Source organism: Mirounga leonina, unplaced genomic scaffold (assembly GCF_011800145.1).
Source record: "Mirounga leonina isolate KUSES-001 unplaced genomic scaffold, KU_Mleo_1.0 Mir_93, whole genome shotgun sequence".
Taxonomy (NCBI): domain Eukaryota; kingdom Metazoa; phylum Chordata; class Mammalia; order Carnivora; family Phocidae; genus Mirounga; species Mirounga leonina.
The window spans coordinates 23,131,060-23,148,746 of NW_023270854.1; the positions used below are offsets into that span (position 1 = coordinate 23,131,060).

Here is a 17,687-nt window from a genome sequence, read left to right on the forward strand (position 1 = left end):
AAATCCATCAGATGATAGCAGCCCAAGCCAACATCTTGACTGCAACCTCATGCGACTCTAAATCCAGAGCAAACCAACCAAGCCATTCCCAGATCCCTGACCTACAGAAACTAAGTAAGATAAAGAATTGTTATTACTGGTTTAATCAGCTAAGTTTGGGAAATACTCTATTACAGAACAACAAGTAACTAATATAGAGTACAAGACCTATCACACAGAGATTTTTCTGCATGTGTTAAAAAAGCATAGAGGAATGATATAGCTGAGCAAGCTTGAGTATGTGGTTCAGGTTAAAGCATAAAGAGACAAGGCTAGGAAAGTACGCAGGGACCAGGATCAGACACTATATTCTGCCCAGCTAAGGAATTTAGACCTTTTGGCCAAACAATAAGTAGGGAAAACGATGCAAGTTCTTCAGCTGAGAAATAATTAGATTCAAATTTGAAAAGAAATACTGAGTAATAACAGAGATTTAACTATGCCTACAGCTCTCCCAATAGGTAACCAGTTAAAATATTTTTTTTTTTTTAAGATTTTATTTATTTATTTGAGAGAGAGAGAATGAGAGAGCACATGAGGGGGGGAGGGTCAGAGGGAGAAGCAGGCTCCCCGCTGAGCAGGGAGCCCGATGTGGGACTCGATCCCGGGACTCCGGGATCATGACCTGAGCCGAAGGCAGTCGCTTAACCAACTGAGCCACCCAGGCGCCCCTAAAATATTCTCTTAACAGTACAAGAGAAGAGGGGCACCTGGGTGGCTCAGTCGTTAAGCGTCTGCCTTCGGCTCAGGTCATGATCCGAGAGTCCCAGGATCGAGCCCCGCATCGGGCTCCCTGCTCAGCTGGGAGTCTGCTTCTCCCTCTCCCTCTCCCCCTGCTTGTGTTCCCTCTTCCGCTGTGTCTCTCTCTGTCAAATAAATAAATAAAAATAAAAATAAAAAACAGTACAAGAGAAGAAATGAAGAAAACAGTTGTGAGGTAAAACTCCTCTGGGGCCTGTAAGTATTCATAGCCAAAGAGTTCACAGCCAACTGGGTTTCAACCAGCTGATTCCACACTAACATCTGTGTATGCACAGAGCTAATTCCTTCCCACAACCACTCAGATAGAGACCTTTCAGGATCGTTCTCACCATTAAGTCACTTTCTATTCTACTCATAGACAAAAGCTTTAATGCCAATATGCGGTGTTCCAGATGTGTATCCTCATAACTAGTTAATGCTATTCCCTAACCACCAGGAGCTGTTAGACCTCAACATCAGTTCTACCATGAGAAGAATGAATAATCTATCAAGAAGCCAAAAGCAATTGCTGAATGCAAATTGAGTCCAAATAACCATTTCCAACTTCACCTCACCATCTCATTCAGGGTACGTCTTTCTTCTGAGCTCTGGTTATTCTCTCTCCCGCAGACCACCTTCCACTAAGCCATATGGACACTGAGGCCCCCCAAAGTGCCAAGAACCACTACTGACTCTCAATGATGCTGCCTTGAAGCCAGAAAAAATTCTCATTCTTAAAGCTCTAGATTTTCCCCTCTTATCACAGTATGTTTATTCACAACAAATTAAGATTTGGATACAATGATTTTATTTATATGATTTCAAAAACAAGTAAAACCAATCTACTAAACTAGACTGTCTCGTGATGCATTCATCACTTTCAAAGAGCAAAAAAAAAATAGTATCCACAAAAAGCAGAACAGGAGCACCTGGGTGGCTCAGTCGTTAAGTGTCTGCCTTCAGCTCAGGTCACGGTCCCAGGGTCCTGGGATCGAGCCCCGCATCAGGCTCCCTGCTTCTCCCTCTCCCACTCCCCCTGCTTGTGTTCCTTCTCTCGCTGTGTCTCTGTCAAATAAATAAATAAAACCTTAAAAAAAAAAAAAAAGAACAGTGCTCTCTGGTAGGGAGGAGAAGTTTTTGACTGAAACAAAATGCACAGGATAGGAAGTTTTCTAGGGGTGTGGCAAATTTTAGTTATCAATCTGAAGGGTGGTTACCTAGGTGTTAGCTTCAATGTTATTCATGAGACTGCACGTATAGTTGTTTTACGTACTTTTCCATATATTTCTCAATAAAAATGTTTATAAAAAGGCAAGGCTCCTTAACCCCAAAAAATGTTTAAAGCCACAATAAATACGCAAATAACATATAGAAAAATCTACTAAAGAGGATTACTTAACTAGTAATTATGTACGGTTAAAAAGTACTTCTGCCCCACCCATAGCATTTTTCTTCTAATCAAAACAAATATTATTTGCCTCCTAAATCAACAAAAAGTCTATCAAACTATCCACCTAATCTGGTGAGCATGGTAAAACTCTCATACTCTGATGCGATCACTGTAAAGCAATTCGGCTTTTTTATTCAGAAGCTCTTTAAATCTCTTAAACTGAAATATGAGAAGAGTTACAAGCTTGAAAATCTTACCCTCAATGGTTTTGGGTTTTTTTAACATCCGAAAGAAAAATTAGAAAATAAAAAATAACAAACAGAACACTGTTGAAGAAAATTATGTAGATCTATTTGAAGAACTGTAAGTTATCCTTTAAATTGATCATTATACTTATTGTAGTTATGTTTTAAAAAAAAATTTTATTGGAAATATATGCTCATATATTTATATACAAAACAATTTTATATGATTTCCTTCAAAATAATAAGTGAGGGTATGAATGAGACAAGACTGGTCCAGAGCTGTTAATAGCTGAAACTGAGGGATGAGTATACTGGGGCAGGGGGGGGGGTGTCTGATATTTGGTATATGTTTGAAATTCTTCATAATAAAACAAATTATTTTTAATTAGGGGAAAAATTAAGTGATGAGTGGAAATTAAATATTTGCAACTTTTTAAGCTAAGAAAAAGATACGAAGGGATAGCGGAAAACAAAATCTTATGTTAATGCTAAGAAGCCCTCAGTATTTTATTTTATTGAGATTTTCTCTGTTTTATTACTTCTATAGTTTAAAAAGATATATTCAAACTCTGAACTGAGGAAATCTATTTAGTTATTTACTGCTTTGAAGACTAATCAAAAAGTTTCTAAAAATTCCAATTAACCAGAAATTCCTGAATCTATCTTCTAAAACAGACACAGTGAATTATTTTTATTTTCAGCATCTACTTCAGATTCTTCCCTGGCTTTTTAAGCTACAGTTTTACAGCTGTTCTATTTTGAAACCTAGTTTTCTTCTGCTACATATTTATGTATTCAGTGCTAAAACCAGCATTTTGTTACTTCATATTTTAGCTGAAAAAAACAGTTCTTGTCTTTTCTTTCACATAGTTAAAAAGAATCAAATATGGACACCCTATGTGTGACTATATCAGCTACTCGTAAACTGTTGATTAGCTAATGCGATAAGCAGTATTATATTTATCTAAAAAGTTAGGTTACTCTGTAATTATACTAAAACGTGTGTTTGTGTGTGTGTGTATGTTTTAATTACTATAAAGAAAATCTAAAATATAGGGAATCAATGTTGAAATACACTTACCAGGATGATTGGAAATGGGAGGCTGGAATGCAAGCTCATTGTGAACTGGCCCTAAAGAAAAGACAATAAAAATCCCATTTTTATTTATTAAAAGTTTTCCAATGCTAAAACTTTTAATAAACCTTACTTAAATATAACTACCGTACCTTAGGAGTTGTTTAGATCAAGCTTATGCAATGTCTAAAAATGTAAAAGCTTTGTTTAGATTACTTTATAATAAGCAAATACTCTTGAGTTACTTTTGTGGGTATTTAAGAGCTAACATTTTAATGCTATGTGCCAAGTGCTATTAGCAATTTACAATAATTGTACATGGAAAATTTAATGTAAATTATAAATGAATTATTCATTTAACATGATAGAGTATAATTTACAACGCAATAGATGATAATAATTCAAACTGTTAGGTCCATTCTCAAAACAAGTGTTTAGGGTTTATTAAATTAAGGATATTTACATAATGGAACAGTAGCTAAGATAATTGAGAGATTATTAAGTGTTAAAACATTGTGCTAACCACTTCACAAGAATTATTACATTTACTTCTTACAACATTCCTTGAGATGGATACTACTGTTAGCCTTAAGGCTTAGTTAGTGGGAGTTATGTAACTTGCCAATGGTCACACAGCCAATTAAGGGTCCAAACTCAGCACCTTAACCACTATGCTGGGCCAGGCAGCCATAAAAAATTATATTCTCTAAAACATGGAAAAATAGTAACATAACTGAAAATAAGAAGGATACAACAATATATACACAGTATGATCCTTTCCCTCCCAAGTGTATAGACACCTATTTATATGACTGGAAGAAAAAAATAAGACAAAATATTAGAAGTAGATATCTCTAGGTAGGAGGACTCTGGGTAATTTTTATTTTCTTATTTACACTTCTCTGTATCTTCCAAGTTTTCTTTGGTACTATTAATTTATAATGGAGGAAAAGGAATTTAATACATAAGAAAAATTTATGCTCTTGACTTCACTAAGCCAGATGAACAATGTTCCTCTTCTGCCTGAAACTACAAGCTATGATTATTAGTAGAGTCTCCCTCCCAGTCAAGCCTGCACAGAGTAATGATAGATTCAACATCTAAGTGTCTATAGTATGCTGAATAGTATGATGAGGAAACCTTGAGATCTTGACACTCAAGGGGTTTCAACCCACTTAGGGTGGATATACAGATATACATGAGATCTAGGAACATATACAAAGCAAACAAATGAATGGAAATCAATGTGGTGTTAATGAAACATCAGCAACAGAGAAATAAATGTACTTAGTAAACAACACTCCTCTAAAACAAAGGTATGATAACAAAACTATAAAAAGTAAATAATACTGTTTACCAAAAATGCTGAAAAGCAGTAATCATTTAATGAAACTAAATTGTAAGATGAATAAAAGATGTAAAAACATTAAAAAAAAAAAAAAAAGAAAGAAAACCAGTTCTCAAAAAGAAAAGGCCCTTACAACAAAAACGAGAGCTTACAGTAATGTCCGGGATGGGGCGGCATAGGCGGGTGGTGCTGAAGATGGCCGTTTTGGTGGTGAGGCAAATTAGGTGTGTATGGTGCGCTCCTACTTCCAGTCCAGGTGGTAGTGCTGTCTAAAAATTAAGGCCCACATGGATTAATTTGCTTTTAGAAAGCCTGCCTATTTTTTCTCAACTACTTAAAAGATTTTAAAAAGCATGTACATACTATGATGGTAAGTAGCTGGCTGACCAGTAAATCCATTCTGCTGCTGTCCTGGCTGAGGCCCTGAAGCTATCTGCAACAATCCTTCACTATGGCTGCCCGCCAGTATACTGGCAGGCTGACCTAGAGGAACAAGAAGACATTAATACGGTACATTGATCGATGCAATCCTATGTTTTCATACAGTAAATGAAGGACCAATTATATCTGATAATCACAACTATAAAGATGGGCAAAAAATGGAACTCATCTATGGTCTATCAAGTAATAAATCCTAAAGTCATCTATGAAGGCAAACCTTAACTTGAAAATGTCCAAAACTGTTCTACCTTAAGTAATGTCTAGCTAATTTTAGAGAATTTTTCCTTCATAAATATTCTTCAAATGCCAGCAAAATGCCACTACATGTCTAGCTTATCATAATAACTTCAGAAGTACATCAGCTCATCCCTGGGCATGCCATGTAGCTCTGGACCTTTCTGATTAGCACTCCAGAAGTCCACACTCAAGGAAACGTTGAAAACTGGAAATTCATTATTATTAGCACTGGTACTGATAATAGCAAAATGCTACAGTTTGATAAAAGAAAAGCAGAGCAGGCAAATATTTTAAATGGAATGTGATGGGTAAGGTGAAGTTTAGAAAAGGTCAAGCTCCACTATTCAATCAATAGAGCATTGCTAGTAAAAAAAAAAAAAACAAAAACAAAAACAATAAACAAAAACCACAACAACAAAATATAAGTCTACTTTGAAATTTTTTCATGTATTTTTAAAAACCAAAAATCACTTCCTTCCAAGAACACTACCATCTTCCCAAACTGAGAGGAAATTAGTTACCCTTTCTATATGTAATATACCAGGAGGAGTAAGATCTGTCTGATTTCTATTCTACTCAAAACCATTCAATGATATTGCTTACTGACCTATATTTTTTTTAAAAGATTTTATTTTATTTTTTATTTTTTTAAGTACTTTCTGCCCCCAAAGTGGGGCTCAAACCCATGACCCTGAGATCAAGAGTCACATGCTCCATCGACCAAGCCAGCCAGGTGCCCCAACAACCTATATTTTTAAGGCTTTTTTTTTTTTTTAAGTGAAAAAAGCTTGATTTCTTCAAGCAAGCATTAAGTCAATTGTTTATCGCATTTGGGAAGCACTAAAATTTCATAACCGTTATCTATAACTGGCATCACTTCAATCTTTTCTCATCTAAATGGGAGTATAGATAGAAGAAAGGAAATGACACCATTGCTCAAAGTATCAAGGAAAAGGAACACTTTTCTCCTCTCTGCAAATCACATTTCCTTAAGGTGAGGATTATAAAATCAAAAGTCAGAGATTGTTGCAATAATCTCCAAATTATTTACTTTTAAAGATGTTTTTAGTAACCTCCCTCCCTACTCATCCCCCAAATTTTTCCAAGTTATCTTTAAATGTCAATTATACTTTTACTCTTGCCTTTAACAACTATGCATGCCATAGACTCTTAGCTAGCTTATAAAAAGTGTCACCATACAAGCAAAATGAGATTATTTTAATAACAGATATTTAGAAAGAAAACCTGAAGATATTCAAGTGCAAAATGAACACAGACTATAAAGTAGCCCACTGTGGTTATCTGTACTGAATATTTCCATTACACAATTCCAAGTATATAAGAAATTAAATAATACAACTATACCAGCTCCTTCAAAAGAGTCTTCCAACTCCTGTTTTAGTCCAATTTTTTTCTTTCTTTTAATTCTATCAATACACATTTTGAGATCTACAAGAACATTTTGTGACAAATTCTAAAAATAATGATCTCTTCAATTAGAAAAATACATCCAAAAACTACCAAGAAAAATTACTGGAATTTCACTAATACCACTTTTTCTGGTTTTCAATAGGACTTGAATCCAGAGGATAGAACACTTAAAGTCATTTTAGCAAGCATCAACAAAGGCATGCAAATTCAATCTCCAGATAATATCAACAGAAGTAAGTAAGTAAGTGGCTGCGCTCTCACTAATCTATGCTTGGGTGACTATAAAGTGCTTTCTTTTATTCTCCATCACTGACCACTCTGTCAACTATATTCCCAAATTGGTTAATAAAGAGTAGACAGATAACAGAAGCACTAAGTGATTAAGAGGGTCCAGGTCTAAAGTATGTGCTTAACCTATAAACTCCACTTAGAATATGTTGTCTATCGTGAGACTGTCATCTCATGCAGAAAATCCAAAATATACTGCTTTGAAGAGGTGAAATGAATTAAAGGGGGGGATATTTGGTATACCATACTTATAAACTCAATTAGAGAAATCAGTCCCCTATTTATTCCAAAGATCAAATTTCCATTTTGAATCTGATCTGATATTAAAGTAAATAGAATAATGCTCCCTTTAGTAGCTGCTAATAAAGTATTAGTCCAGATCTATCAACAATCTGCTGCTGATGTGGCTTAGGTACAATCTCCTTAGCAACCAGGTACAAATAACACCATACACATGCCAAGACCCTGCTCTGTAATTAGTTAAAAAAAAAAAAAAAAAAAAAAAGGCAACTCCACTTGCCAAACAGCAAACTGTGCAACCTTTGGTAACTGTGAAAATAAACAGCAATATTAACAGAAGAGAGTCATTAGTGCCTTAATCAGGCCCCAAGAAAAGATAAACCTAATAGCCCTCTGCCTCTATAATGTGGCAAAGAAAATGGCATCTCTATCATGGGAAGAATCTTTTTGAAAAAGACTTCTTGGTTAAAAATAATAATAATAATAGATACCTAGAATTTAGCTCTATTTCAAAATTGACTAAAATACTTAATGTCTGTCTTGAGGGATGTATGTTATAAACAACTTTGTCAAGATCCCTTTTTCTAAGTTTGTACAATGGGAGACTGAAATGATTATAAAGTAATATTCTGCCAGACAAAGCACAATAGAAACCCTAATTAAGGAAAAGCATACAATTTGATTGACAGAGATTTTTATAAACATCTTGGTCCAAAACTACTTGTTAACTACTTAAACACTTCTCTAAAACACATCTGAAAATGCAAGACGATTCTTACTTCTGCATGTAATAGTAGAAAAAGTACAAATTAGACCACTAATTTAAATTAGACCACTAATTTAATCAAAGTCATTACTTAAATTCCAGTGACTGTACATCAACATAAAAACATTCAAATAGATTATAAACACTATTTTTTCCAGGACCAACTAAAAAGCCTACTTAATACTTTTATCCTATAAAAGATACCACAGTACTTTTGATTTTTACTTACTTGGAGTTTTCCTCCAAGTAGATATAATTATTACATATAAATATTGAATAGGGTAAGATCAACTTGCTGACTACATCTGATTCTACTACTCACTTGTGGAAGCCACAGGAATGTTGGGAAAGTTGGTGGTGCTGGTAGCATTAGACTCAGATGGAGCTAACAGAGCTGGGGTGCTGTAGGTCTCCGTTGAGGCACGATTACTTGGTGGATGCTGGATGGTTTGAATTGAATGTCCTTCAGTGGATAATGATGGCTGTCCCTCAAAGTCATGAACATACTCATCCTTCACCAACATACTTGGTGGAGCTACATAAAAAATTAAACACATTTTAAAATCTTGTAAGATTCGGTTACCGGAAAAAAAAAAAGATCTTGTAAGTAATATGACAACACCTAAAATCAATTATAGTGTAAATAACTCTAACTCAGAATTTTTTCATATTTGAAAAGAATACTACTTTATCCACAAAAACTATTTATTTAGAAGTAGGGATCTCAGATATATTATCAGTCAACCTGACTGACCCCCTGAAATTTGAAGCTGGACTACATTTCAACAACTTCCGGAAGTGGTCCTCAAGAGGTATTCCTTAGTTTCTGGATTAACCTAGAAGTAATAACCATCTTAAATACATGAGTTAGATAGAAACTAAATGGCTGGGGAAAAATGTTTATCCATGAGAAGACCAAACTGAGATCAAGGGCTTGGCTATGTATCTTTTTGCTAATTTCACAGTGTAGAAATATGAATGGGATCTGATAGCTATCCAGTTCCAGGATTTAGACTTACTGTTAAGTGACATACTTTGAAAGTGAAAGGTACTGAATGTCCCCTACAGGGCTAGAACCAGAAAGAAAAATTCTAAATGGTAAGTCAAACTGAAATTTCCTTCTGAAAACCCAAATCAAATAATGATGTTTGATAAATATATGTTGTGAAAAAATTCAATCAACATCTTTCACCTATGTGGTTACACCTTAATAAGCAAACCTAAACTCTAGCTGATACAACATAACACTTTTCCTTTAACAAACTAGGGAATGGTTGCCTTTGTTTTAAGGAAAAAAAGAAAACTTAAACTGCATTGGTATCAACTGTTCTCTGCCCAGAACCTCCCCATTTTTTTTAGGCTATTGCTTTGGGGTGTGCTTTTTATATTTAGCAAACAACTCTTTACTGCTTCTAAACTAACATTAACCCAGAATTTTACAATCGATTGAATTCCAATACTATGTTCTCCTCTTAGAACAGTCAATAAACAGTCCGCAACAAGACATCCTCTTTTCCATTAAGAATCAACATATAGCGCCCTTTATCTTTCCCTATGTCAATTTTTGAAAAAACTGATTACACATAAATACCAATTTGTTACATGGCCCTTTTTTTTTTTTAAGTGGGCTCCATGCCCAAAGTTGGGCTTGAACTAGCAAACCCTGAGATTAAGAGTCGCATGATCTACCGACTAAGCCAACCAGGTGCCCCAACATGGCCTTTTTTTTTTTTTAATGGAGACTATTTCAAAGCAGTAAGAATAATCTGTTATTCAAATATCTATGTACAATCTCTTAAAGGGCTTTTCCATGCATCAAAAGTCATGAAGGGGCACCTGGATGGTGCAGTCGGCTGAGCGTCGACTCTTGGTTTCAGCTCAGGTTGTGATCTTGGGCTAGTGAGATCGAGTCCTATGTCCAGCTCCACACTCAGCACCGAGGTTGCTTAAGACTCTCTCTCCCCCTGCCCTTCCCCCACCCATGCACGCATGCACATGCGCTCTCTCTCAAATAAATAAATCTTTAAAAAAAAAAGTAATGAAGACTTTGCAAAAAGTTTTTCTTCAAAAAATTCTAGGGGACAAAAAGATAACCAAAAGGATGCTTAACATATCACTATAGATCAGTAAGAAAACTGGACCCAACCATTCATCACTAATGTTAGCCAAATCATAAAAATAAAAGAAAAAATCATTTGGGACAAAGTGGATATTACGTATTTACCCAATCTTTCTTTTTAAAAAATTATACTCTTCAAAAAAAAAAAAATTATACTCTTCAACAAAGTTCTATAATTTTCTTCATATAGCTTCTGACATCTCTATGTAATTCCTGGATATTTTAGGGTTTTTTGTTATTACCGTGACAAGGATCTTTTTACCAAGATGTTGGTATTGCTAGTACATAAGGAGAAAGCTATTGATTTGAGAAAATGGTCAGTCAACTTGATACTCATCATTTTTGCTTTTCAGTTGACTCTTCTTAGCTTAATGTGCAATCATAACAACTAAACTCTATTTTTAAAGAGCTATGCCTCATAATATTTTCTTGCCTAATACATTGACTAAACCTTCCCCAAAGATAAGTTTGAGACTTCTACCTTACTATAAGTCTCTTCAATCAAATAACTTAAAACATGTCCCTTAGGTAAAACTGTAGGAATCAAGGATAGATGTCTGCAGTATATTTTTGCCAAGAGAAAAAAAGTAGGTTACAAAACACTATTGTACACTACGATCACATGCATGTTTTAAAAAATCACAAACCGTAATTTAAAAAGCAAGGTCCAGAACAAGTGCACAATATGCTTTTTATGTAAGAAAGGAGGGAAATAACACATGTATTTTTGCATAAAGAAACCCTGGAAGGAAACACCAGAAACTAATAAAATTGATTACCTGAGGTAGGGGGGAATGGGGGCAGGGGTGGGAGCACTTCTTTTCACTGTATACCTTTTTATAGTATTTTGATTTATGGACCATGTATTGCCTATTCAAAAAAATAAAATTAAAAAACATATAGTATATATTTTTTAAGTCCAGAATAAAAGACACCAAACTATTAAGTATTTCTCTTCATGGACTAGCATTGAACAAATTCATTCACTGAATAAATATTTATTGAGCACCTATGTTCCAGGTACTGTTCTAGCACCTGGAATACATTCATAAACAAAAGAAAAATCTCAGCCCTCATGGAACTTACACTCTTCTATTTTTCTATTGTTTAAATATCTAATATTGAGCACACATTACTCCAGCTCCTCCTAGCTGTCTTTCTCGATCTTCATTTAATCAAGTGTGGAAAATGTGACCTTCCATGTGGGGGTATAATGAGAATGATGAAACAATACTTGTAACTCATATAGCTCAGTACTGGACACAAAGTGTGTACTTGGCAAGTGTTAGCTGTTATGCTTTAACCGTACTGTTAGAGCAATCATACATGTAATTGTAAAATGTTCTACGAGGAGTATAAGGGACATTCATCACTATGTATCAGTTAAGAAAATTGGACCCCACCATTCATCACTAAGCTGAAGCCACTGGACTCACCCTAAGTCAGTGCTCTTCATCACTACCCACAGGCAGAGCACAGCACTTGTCTGATGCTACTGTTGCTGTCTTATTTACCTTGTCTTTCCTCCACTAAACTCTGAGCTACCTAGAGTGGAGAAAACACACCTTACTTATACTATTGTCCCTAGATCCTAACACAGTACCAAGCAATACATGCTTATTAAATATTTCTTAAAATGAATATGCAGACTGATGTGGTCATGGAACGTTTCACAGAAGATATGAGATAGGCTGGAAATGATTACCCTAAGATTCCAACTCAAAAGCGAAGGAATTATCCCATTTTCTTAATGTTTTCTTTGCCTGGCTTTGTATTATTTCTTTGTCCAAATCCAGAAGGGGCTGTGAAAAACACCTGTTGTTTTCTGAGGGAATAAGCCACTGAAGCTGGCCTTTACAAACCACCACTAGGGGGATCTGCAAGGCTAAAACAACCTCAGAACCACTAAAAAGAGCCTATCACCCACACAATCCGACCAAAGACAGCTACTCATACAGCAGCAGCATGTTAGGATAAGGGAGGAGTGTAATGAGTCTTCAAAACTGGATCTCCTCACAACCACTCCCACTAAGAAGATTCTGGTATAAGTATCACTATAGGCCCCCAATCCTTAATCCCTACTGAGCTGAATACTTTAATTCTCCAAAATCAGGAATGGAGAATGGTAAAGATCTGAAGGGTATTTACTTTCAAAGAAAATAAATAACATAATATCAGTATCTGTGTAGCAAAGAGGCAGGAATTTAACCAATCTTAGAGCTACCCTTCCCAGATCACTACCATATTACCAACCCACTATTCTCAGAAACCCACTAACCATTAGCAAGTACCAAAAGGCACTAGTCTTCCTCTATTACACTGACATGGAAGGAAAGTGGACAGTAAAAACAAGTAGACTTTCATGCTCTTCCTAAATTTTATTTAAGGTCAGATGGTATTTCTGACTTACCTCTAAGATTCTGCAACAAGAAGTGCCAACCCACTAATTTCCCTCCAGAACAATTGCATACCTATCTAAGATAATGGTGGTTCTTTATCAGAGTTGCTCTGCAAATTAATTACTTCTTATAAAAATTGTAGTTCATTAACATGTTCTGAGTAACAAAACTAAGTTTTAACATATCTGTTCTCAAATATTACACTAAAAAACAACATCCCCCCCCAATGATTTCATTTCCCTAACTCAACACACTCCTTTTTAAAAGAGAATTAGATCATCTATGAAAGTGAGAGTAGACTTGTTTTATTTACTCAAAATGTTAACAAGACCAAAAAAAATGTTAATATATGTAGTTTTAAATCATACTTAAAATTATCATTTCTAAAAATAAATTAGGGAGAAACAAAGAAAAATTAGAATATTGGTATTTCTAAAGGACATGCTATACATGACTCCAAATTACCAAACATTACAGGTATTTATACCCACTTAAACTGGCTCTCTGAGATTTTCTTCCAAAATAGCCAGTTTTTACCAATTCAAAAAAAACTCTTTCTTTATATGTTTTATATTCCCCTATCATATTTTTTAGACCATTTGAGTGTATAAATGGTAGTTGAAATCCAAAGTACCACCAGTCTATTTAAATCCAGTTTTAAGTACTGATGCATGCTCCCCAAAAATCTACACTTCCAAAGCAATGAGTATTTTTCTTGCAAATGTTACCAGCACCCACACAAACTAATTTTAGGTCAATAAAAAATAGAGGGGACAGAATAAAAGAAAACAGAGAAAGTTACAAGAAACAGATTACCTACCATTACTCTGCAGTGTTAATCCTGAGAGATCTTAATTTTTTAAAGGGGAAAAGAAAATGAAACATTAATCATTACCATGAAAATATTTTCCATTGTATTTAAAATTACAAAATGTAAATTTAACCCAGAGATTCAAAACTTCGTGAACTATTTCAATTCAAGAAGAGTAGTATAAATGCTATCTGCCAATACATAAACAATTCAATAATGCCTTCCATCTTATTTTTCAAAAACAACATTCTAAATGGGCAGAACATGAACTATAGTGTACACATAGTTTTAGCAATCAAAATACAAATCTATTCTAAAGTTCAAATTTAAATATTCATATTTCATTAAAAATATCTGATCCTTTTAAGTCCTGGGCTATATCCAAATTTATAATTTAACGTAGAAAAATTAAAACACTACTGAGATTTTTTCCCTTTGTGCATCTGAGGATAAAAGCAAAGTCTACTTACCAATTCCAGGTGATACAACTCGTTCATAGTGATATGGATTCACACAGACACTATCACATTTTAAGTCAAACGCATACTGACAATATTTAACATGTTTGAGTTCATTTTTGTGAAGATCAGGCCACCTCCAGAGACGGGCATAGATCACATGAGGAAATCCTTTCCGACCGGCCACCTAGGAAATACAAACGACCACTTACTGATCATCAGTTATGCATTACACATTAAACAAGGCACTTTATATATGTTCTCATTTAATTCATACAATCCTACAACGTCAGTATTATAATCCCCATTTCATAAATGAGAAACATTTATGAACTAAGGTATTTTTTCAAGACCTGTGCTCAGGTTTTTAAAATGCAAAAAAAGGATGAGTTTGTTGAAGTAACCATTCCTAAAATCTAGAAATAAAATTTTTAAATCTAAATGACATAATATTTCTGCATGTTTCTTTAAAAATATTCAGCACAGGATGGGGCGCCTGGGTGGCTCAGTCGTTAAGCGTCTGCCTTCGGCTCAGATCATGATCCCAGGGTCCTGGGATCGAGCCCCGCATCGGGCTCCCTGCTCCACGGGAAGCCTGCTTCTCCCTCTCCCACTCCCCCTGCTTCTGTCCCCTCTCTCGCTGTGTCTCTCTCTGTCAAATAAATAAATAAAATCTTTAAAAATATATATATTCAGCACAGGAGATACATGATGTACTTCTTTTTTTTTTTTTTTTTTAAAGATTTTTATGTATTTATTTGACAGAGAGAGACACAGCGAGAGAGGGGACAGAAGCAGGGGGAGTGGGAGAGGGAGAAGCAGGCTTCCCGTGGAGCAGGGAGCCCGATGCGGGGCTCGATCCCAGGACCCTGGGATCATGATCTGAGCCGAAGGCAGACGCTTAACGACTGAGCCACCCAGGCGCCCCCATGATGTACTTCTATATAAAAAATGTAATCAGTGAAAATGAAAGATTAAAAAATTGTATAAAATATAAGCTTTTAACTCCTTGAGTTTTAAAGATATACCTGAACTCTTTTAGAGTCTTTTTCATATGTGAGTACCAAACATATACAGTATCAGATTTCTAAGTTATAAAAGGACCAAGTATAACTCAGTTTTAAAATGTACATAAAATACAAAAAAAAGAGGGAAAAAGCTACAAAGATGAATACCAAAGTGCTAAAGGTATGGCGTTTCTTCTGCTTTTTATTTTATTTTCCAAATTTTTCCAAATTGAATTTTTTTTTTAGAACATTAAAAAACTTTTAAGATATATCTTTATTATGTGGAAGAATATATTCTTCCATAGATTCCCATAATGCATACTGGTATAGGATGTACAGTATCTGAAGAGATGGAGCAAACATTAAATTATTTAATAGTAACTTAAGAGGAAGCAAGAATTTTTTAATCTGCCACTACAAAAGACATAGAAGAACTCTCAAACAAGACTAACCTGAAGCCTCCCATCCAATGTTCTCTGTATGGTAACACATTTGCTAGGATGAGCTCCATTTGTAGTTATAGCTGTTATTAAAGAATCCAATTCATCTTTTTTCTCCTTCAGCTTCTTTACCAAACTTTCAATTGCTCTTTTTGCAAATGTTTCACTCTCTCCACCTTGTCTATGGCACATCAAACTATGTACAATGCTCAGACAGGCATCATTACTTGTTGGTGTATTTGTAATTGACATATTGTCCATTTGTTACAGTTATTTCTTTTAAATCAAATATGTCTCCAATTTCCGGAGAAATTCTGATCTTTTGGAGGCAGTGAAAAACAATGGCTAACGTTGCAAGGAAAAGTATTAGGCATGTGGTATTCAGGATAACCTAAAAAAAAAAAAAAAAAAATGAGACATAGACATTAAAACACATTTCACAAAGTAGATTCAGTTACTTGGGAAAAGATAGAACTGCTCCAGTTAAGTCAAAGACTCAATGCACATAATTTAAATTTGGTGCTTAGAGTTTTAAATAAATTAAAATGTTGCTGTTTTTGACCTTCCAAAGAATATTAAAGTTAGGTTTTCTTGTTATTATAGGGGCATGCTCCATCAAGTCTTGTGGACAGAACTAATCACCCTAAAGTTAAATCTTAACAAGACTTTTTAAAATGATGGCTAATGAAGACCAGTGCTTTAAAATATACTAGATTAACAACTACTTAAACCTGAAAGTCCACCACTAATACACATGAAAAATTTACCATCATCTGTTACAAAATGCCATTTATAAGTTAAAAAAACACCCATCTTTTTAAAGAGACCACTGACAACAATGAAAAGATGAATACAAATTTTTAAATGGGCAAAGGATTTAATACCCATTTCTCCAAAGAATGGCCAATAAGCATATGAAAGATGCTCAAACATCATCAGTCATTAGGGAAATCAAAACCACAAGGAGGTACCACTTCACATTCACTAAGTTAAATAAATAAAAGAGTAGACAATAATAAGCACTGGTGAGGAAGTAGAGAAATGGAACCCTCATTCATTGCTGGTAGGCCTGCAAAATGGTATAGCCACTTTGAAAAGTAGTCTGAAAATTCCTCAAAATGTTAAACACAGAGTTACTATACGACCCAGGAATTCCACTCTTAGCAATTCCACCCAAGATTACTGAAAACTTATGTCCACAAAAAACAGTATACATAAATGTTCATGGCAGTAGCATTCATAAGAGCCCAAAAGTACAGTACAAATGTCCATTTACTGATGACTATATAAATGAGTATATCCAATGTAATATTATTCAGTCATAAAAAAAAATGAAGTACTGATACATGCTATAACATGAATGGACCTGGAAAACATGCTAAGTGAAAAAAGCCAGTCACAATGGGGTACCTGGGTGGCTCAGTCGGTTAAGCATCTGCCTTTGGCTCAGGTCATGATCTCAGGGTCCTAGGATCGAGCCCCGCATCGGACTCCCTGCTCAGGAGTCTGCTTCTCCCTCCGCCTCCTCCCCCTGCCTCCTCCCCCATGACCATGCTCCGTCTTTGTCTCTCTCTCTCTCTCAAATAAAAAAAAAATCTTAAAAAAAAAAAAAAAGCCAGTCATAAAAGGCCACATGTTTATAATCCCATTTATATGAAATATCAGTATAGGCAAATGCATACAAAGAAAAAGTAGATCACTGGTTGCCAGAGGCTAGGAGGAACGGAAACAAGAAGTGACTGCTAATGGGTATGGAGTTTCTTTTGGGGGTAATGAAATGTTCTAAAATTGATAGGGGTGATGGTTGCACAACTCTGCCATTACAATGAAAACCACTGACTGAATTTTAGAGTATGTGAATTATATCTTAATAAAGTTATTATTAAAATAATAGACCACTAATTTCCTCAAAAGATTTTACCTGTAAAAGCAGTAAGGTAAATTATTTTCAAAAGAAATCAAAATATAGAAAATGAATATTAATGAAGAATCTATTCAATATGTACAAAACTAAAATAACTTATCTAACCTTAAGATCTCACATGGAATAAGAAAAGGCCATCAGACTAAGAATAAATGAGATAAAGTGGAAATGGAGACTATACCTTATGCTGATTTTTTGTTTGTTGATGATATTATATTCCATGCTTATTCTTTTATTTTCTTTCGTTATTTACCTGAATCATTAAAAATCTATCCCCCACCAGGGTGC

General features: G+C 34.8%; 1 protein-coding gene across 3 annotated transcripts in view; it reads right to left on the minus strand.

Annotated features, from left to right (window-relative positions):
• The window catches only part of SMAD4 (SMAD family member 4), a 60,375-nt gene that overhangs the window by 25,379 nt on the left and 17,309 nt on the right, over positions 1-17,687 (minus strand). For all 3 annotated transcript variants that reach the window (XR_004677646.1, XM_034996066.1, XM_034996067.1), the window contains exons 2-8: positions 15,488-15,866; positions 14,041-14,215; positions 13,580-13,609; positions 8,564-8,776; positions 5,202-5,321; positions 4,991-5,107; positions 3,497-3,547 (exon numbers count right to left, since the gene is read on the minus strand). Coding sequence is in view for 2 of the 3 variants with exons in the window: in XM_034996066.1 (XP_034851957.1) it covers positions 3,497-3,547; positions 4,991-5,107; positions 5,202-5,321; positions 8,564-8,776; positions 13,580-13,609; positions 14,041-14,215; positions 15,488-15,736 (955 nt within the window). In the remaining variant the exon portion in view is untranslated. The remainder of the gene's footprint in view (positions 1-3,496; positions 3,548-4,990; positions 5,108-5,201; positions 5,322-8,563; positions 8,777-13,579; positions 13,610-14,040; positions 14,216-15,487; positions 15,867-17,687) is intronic.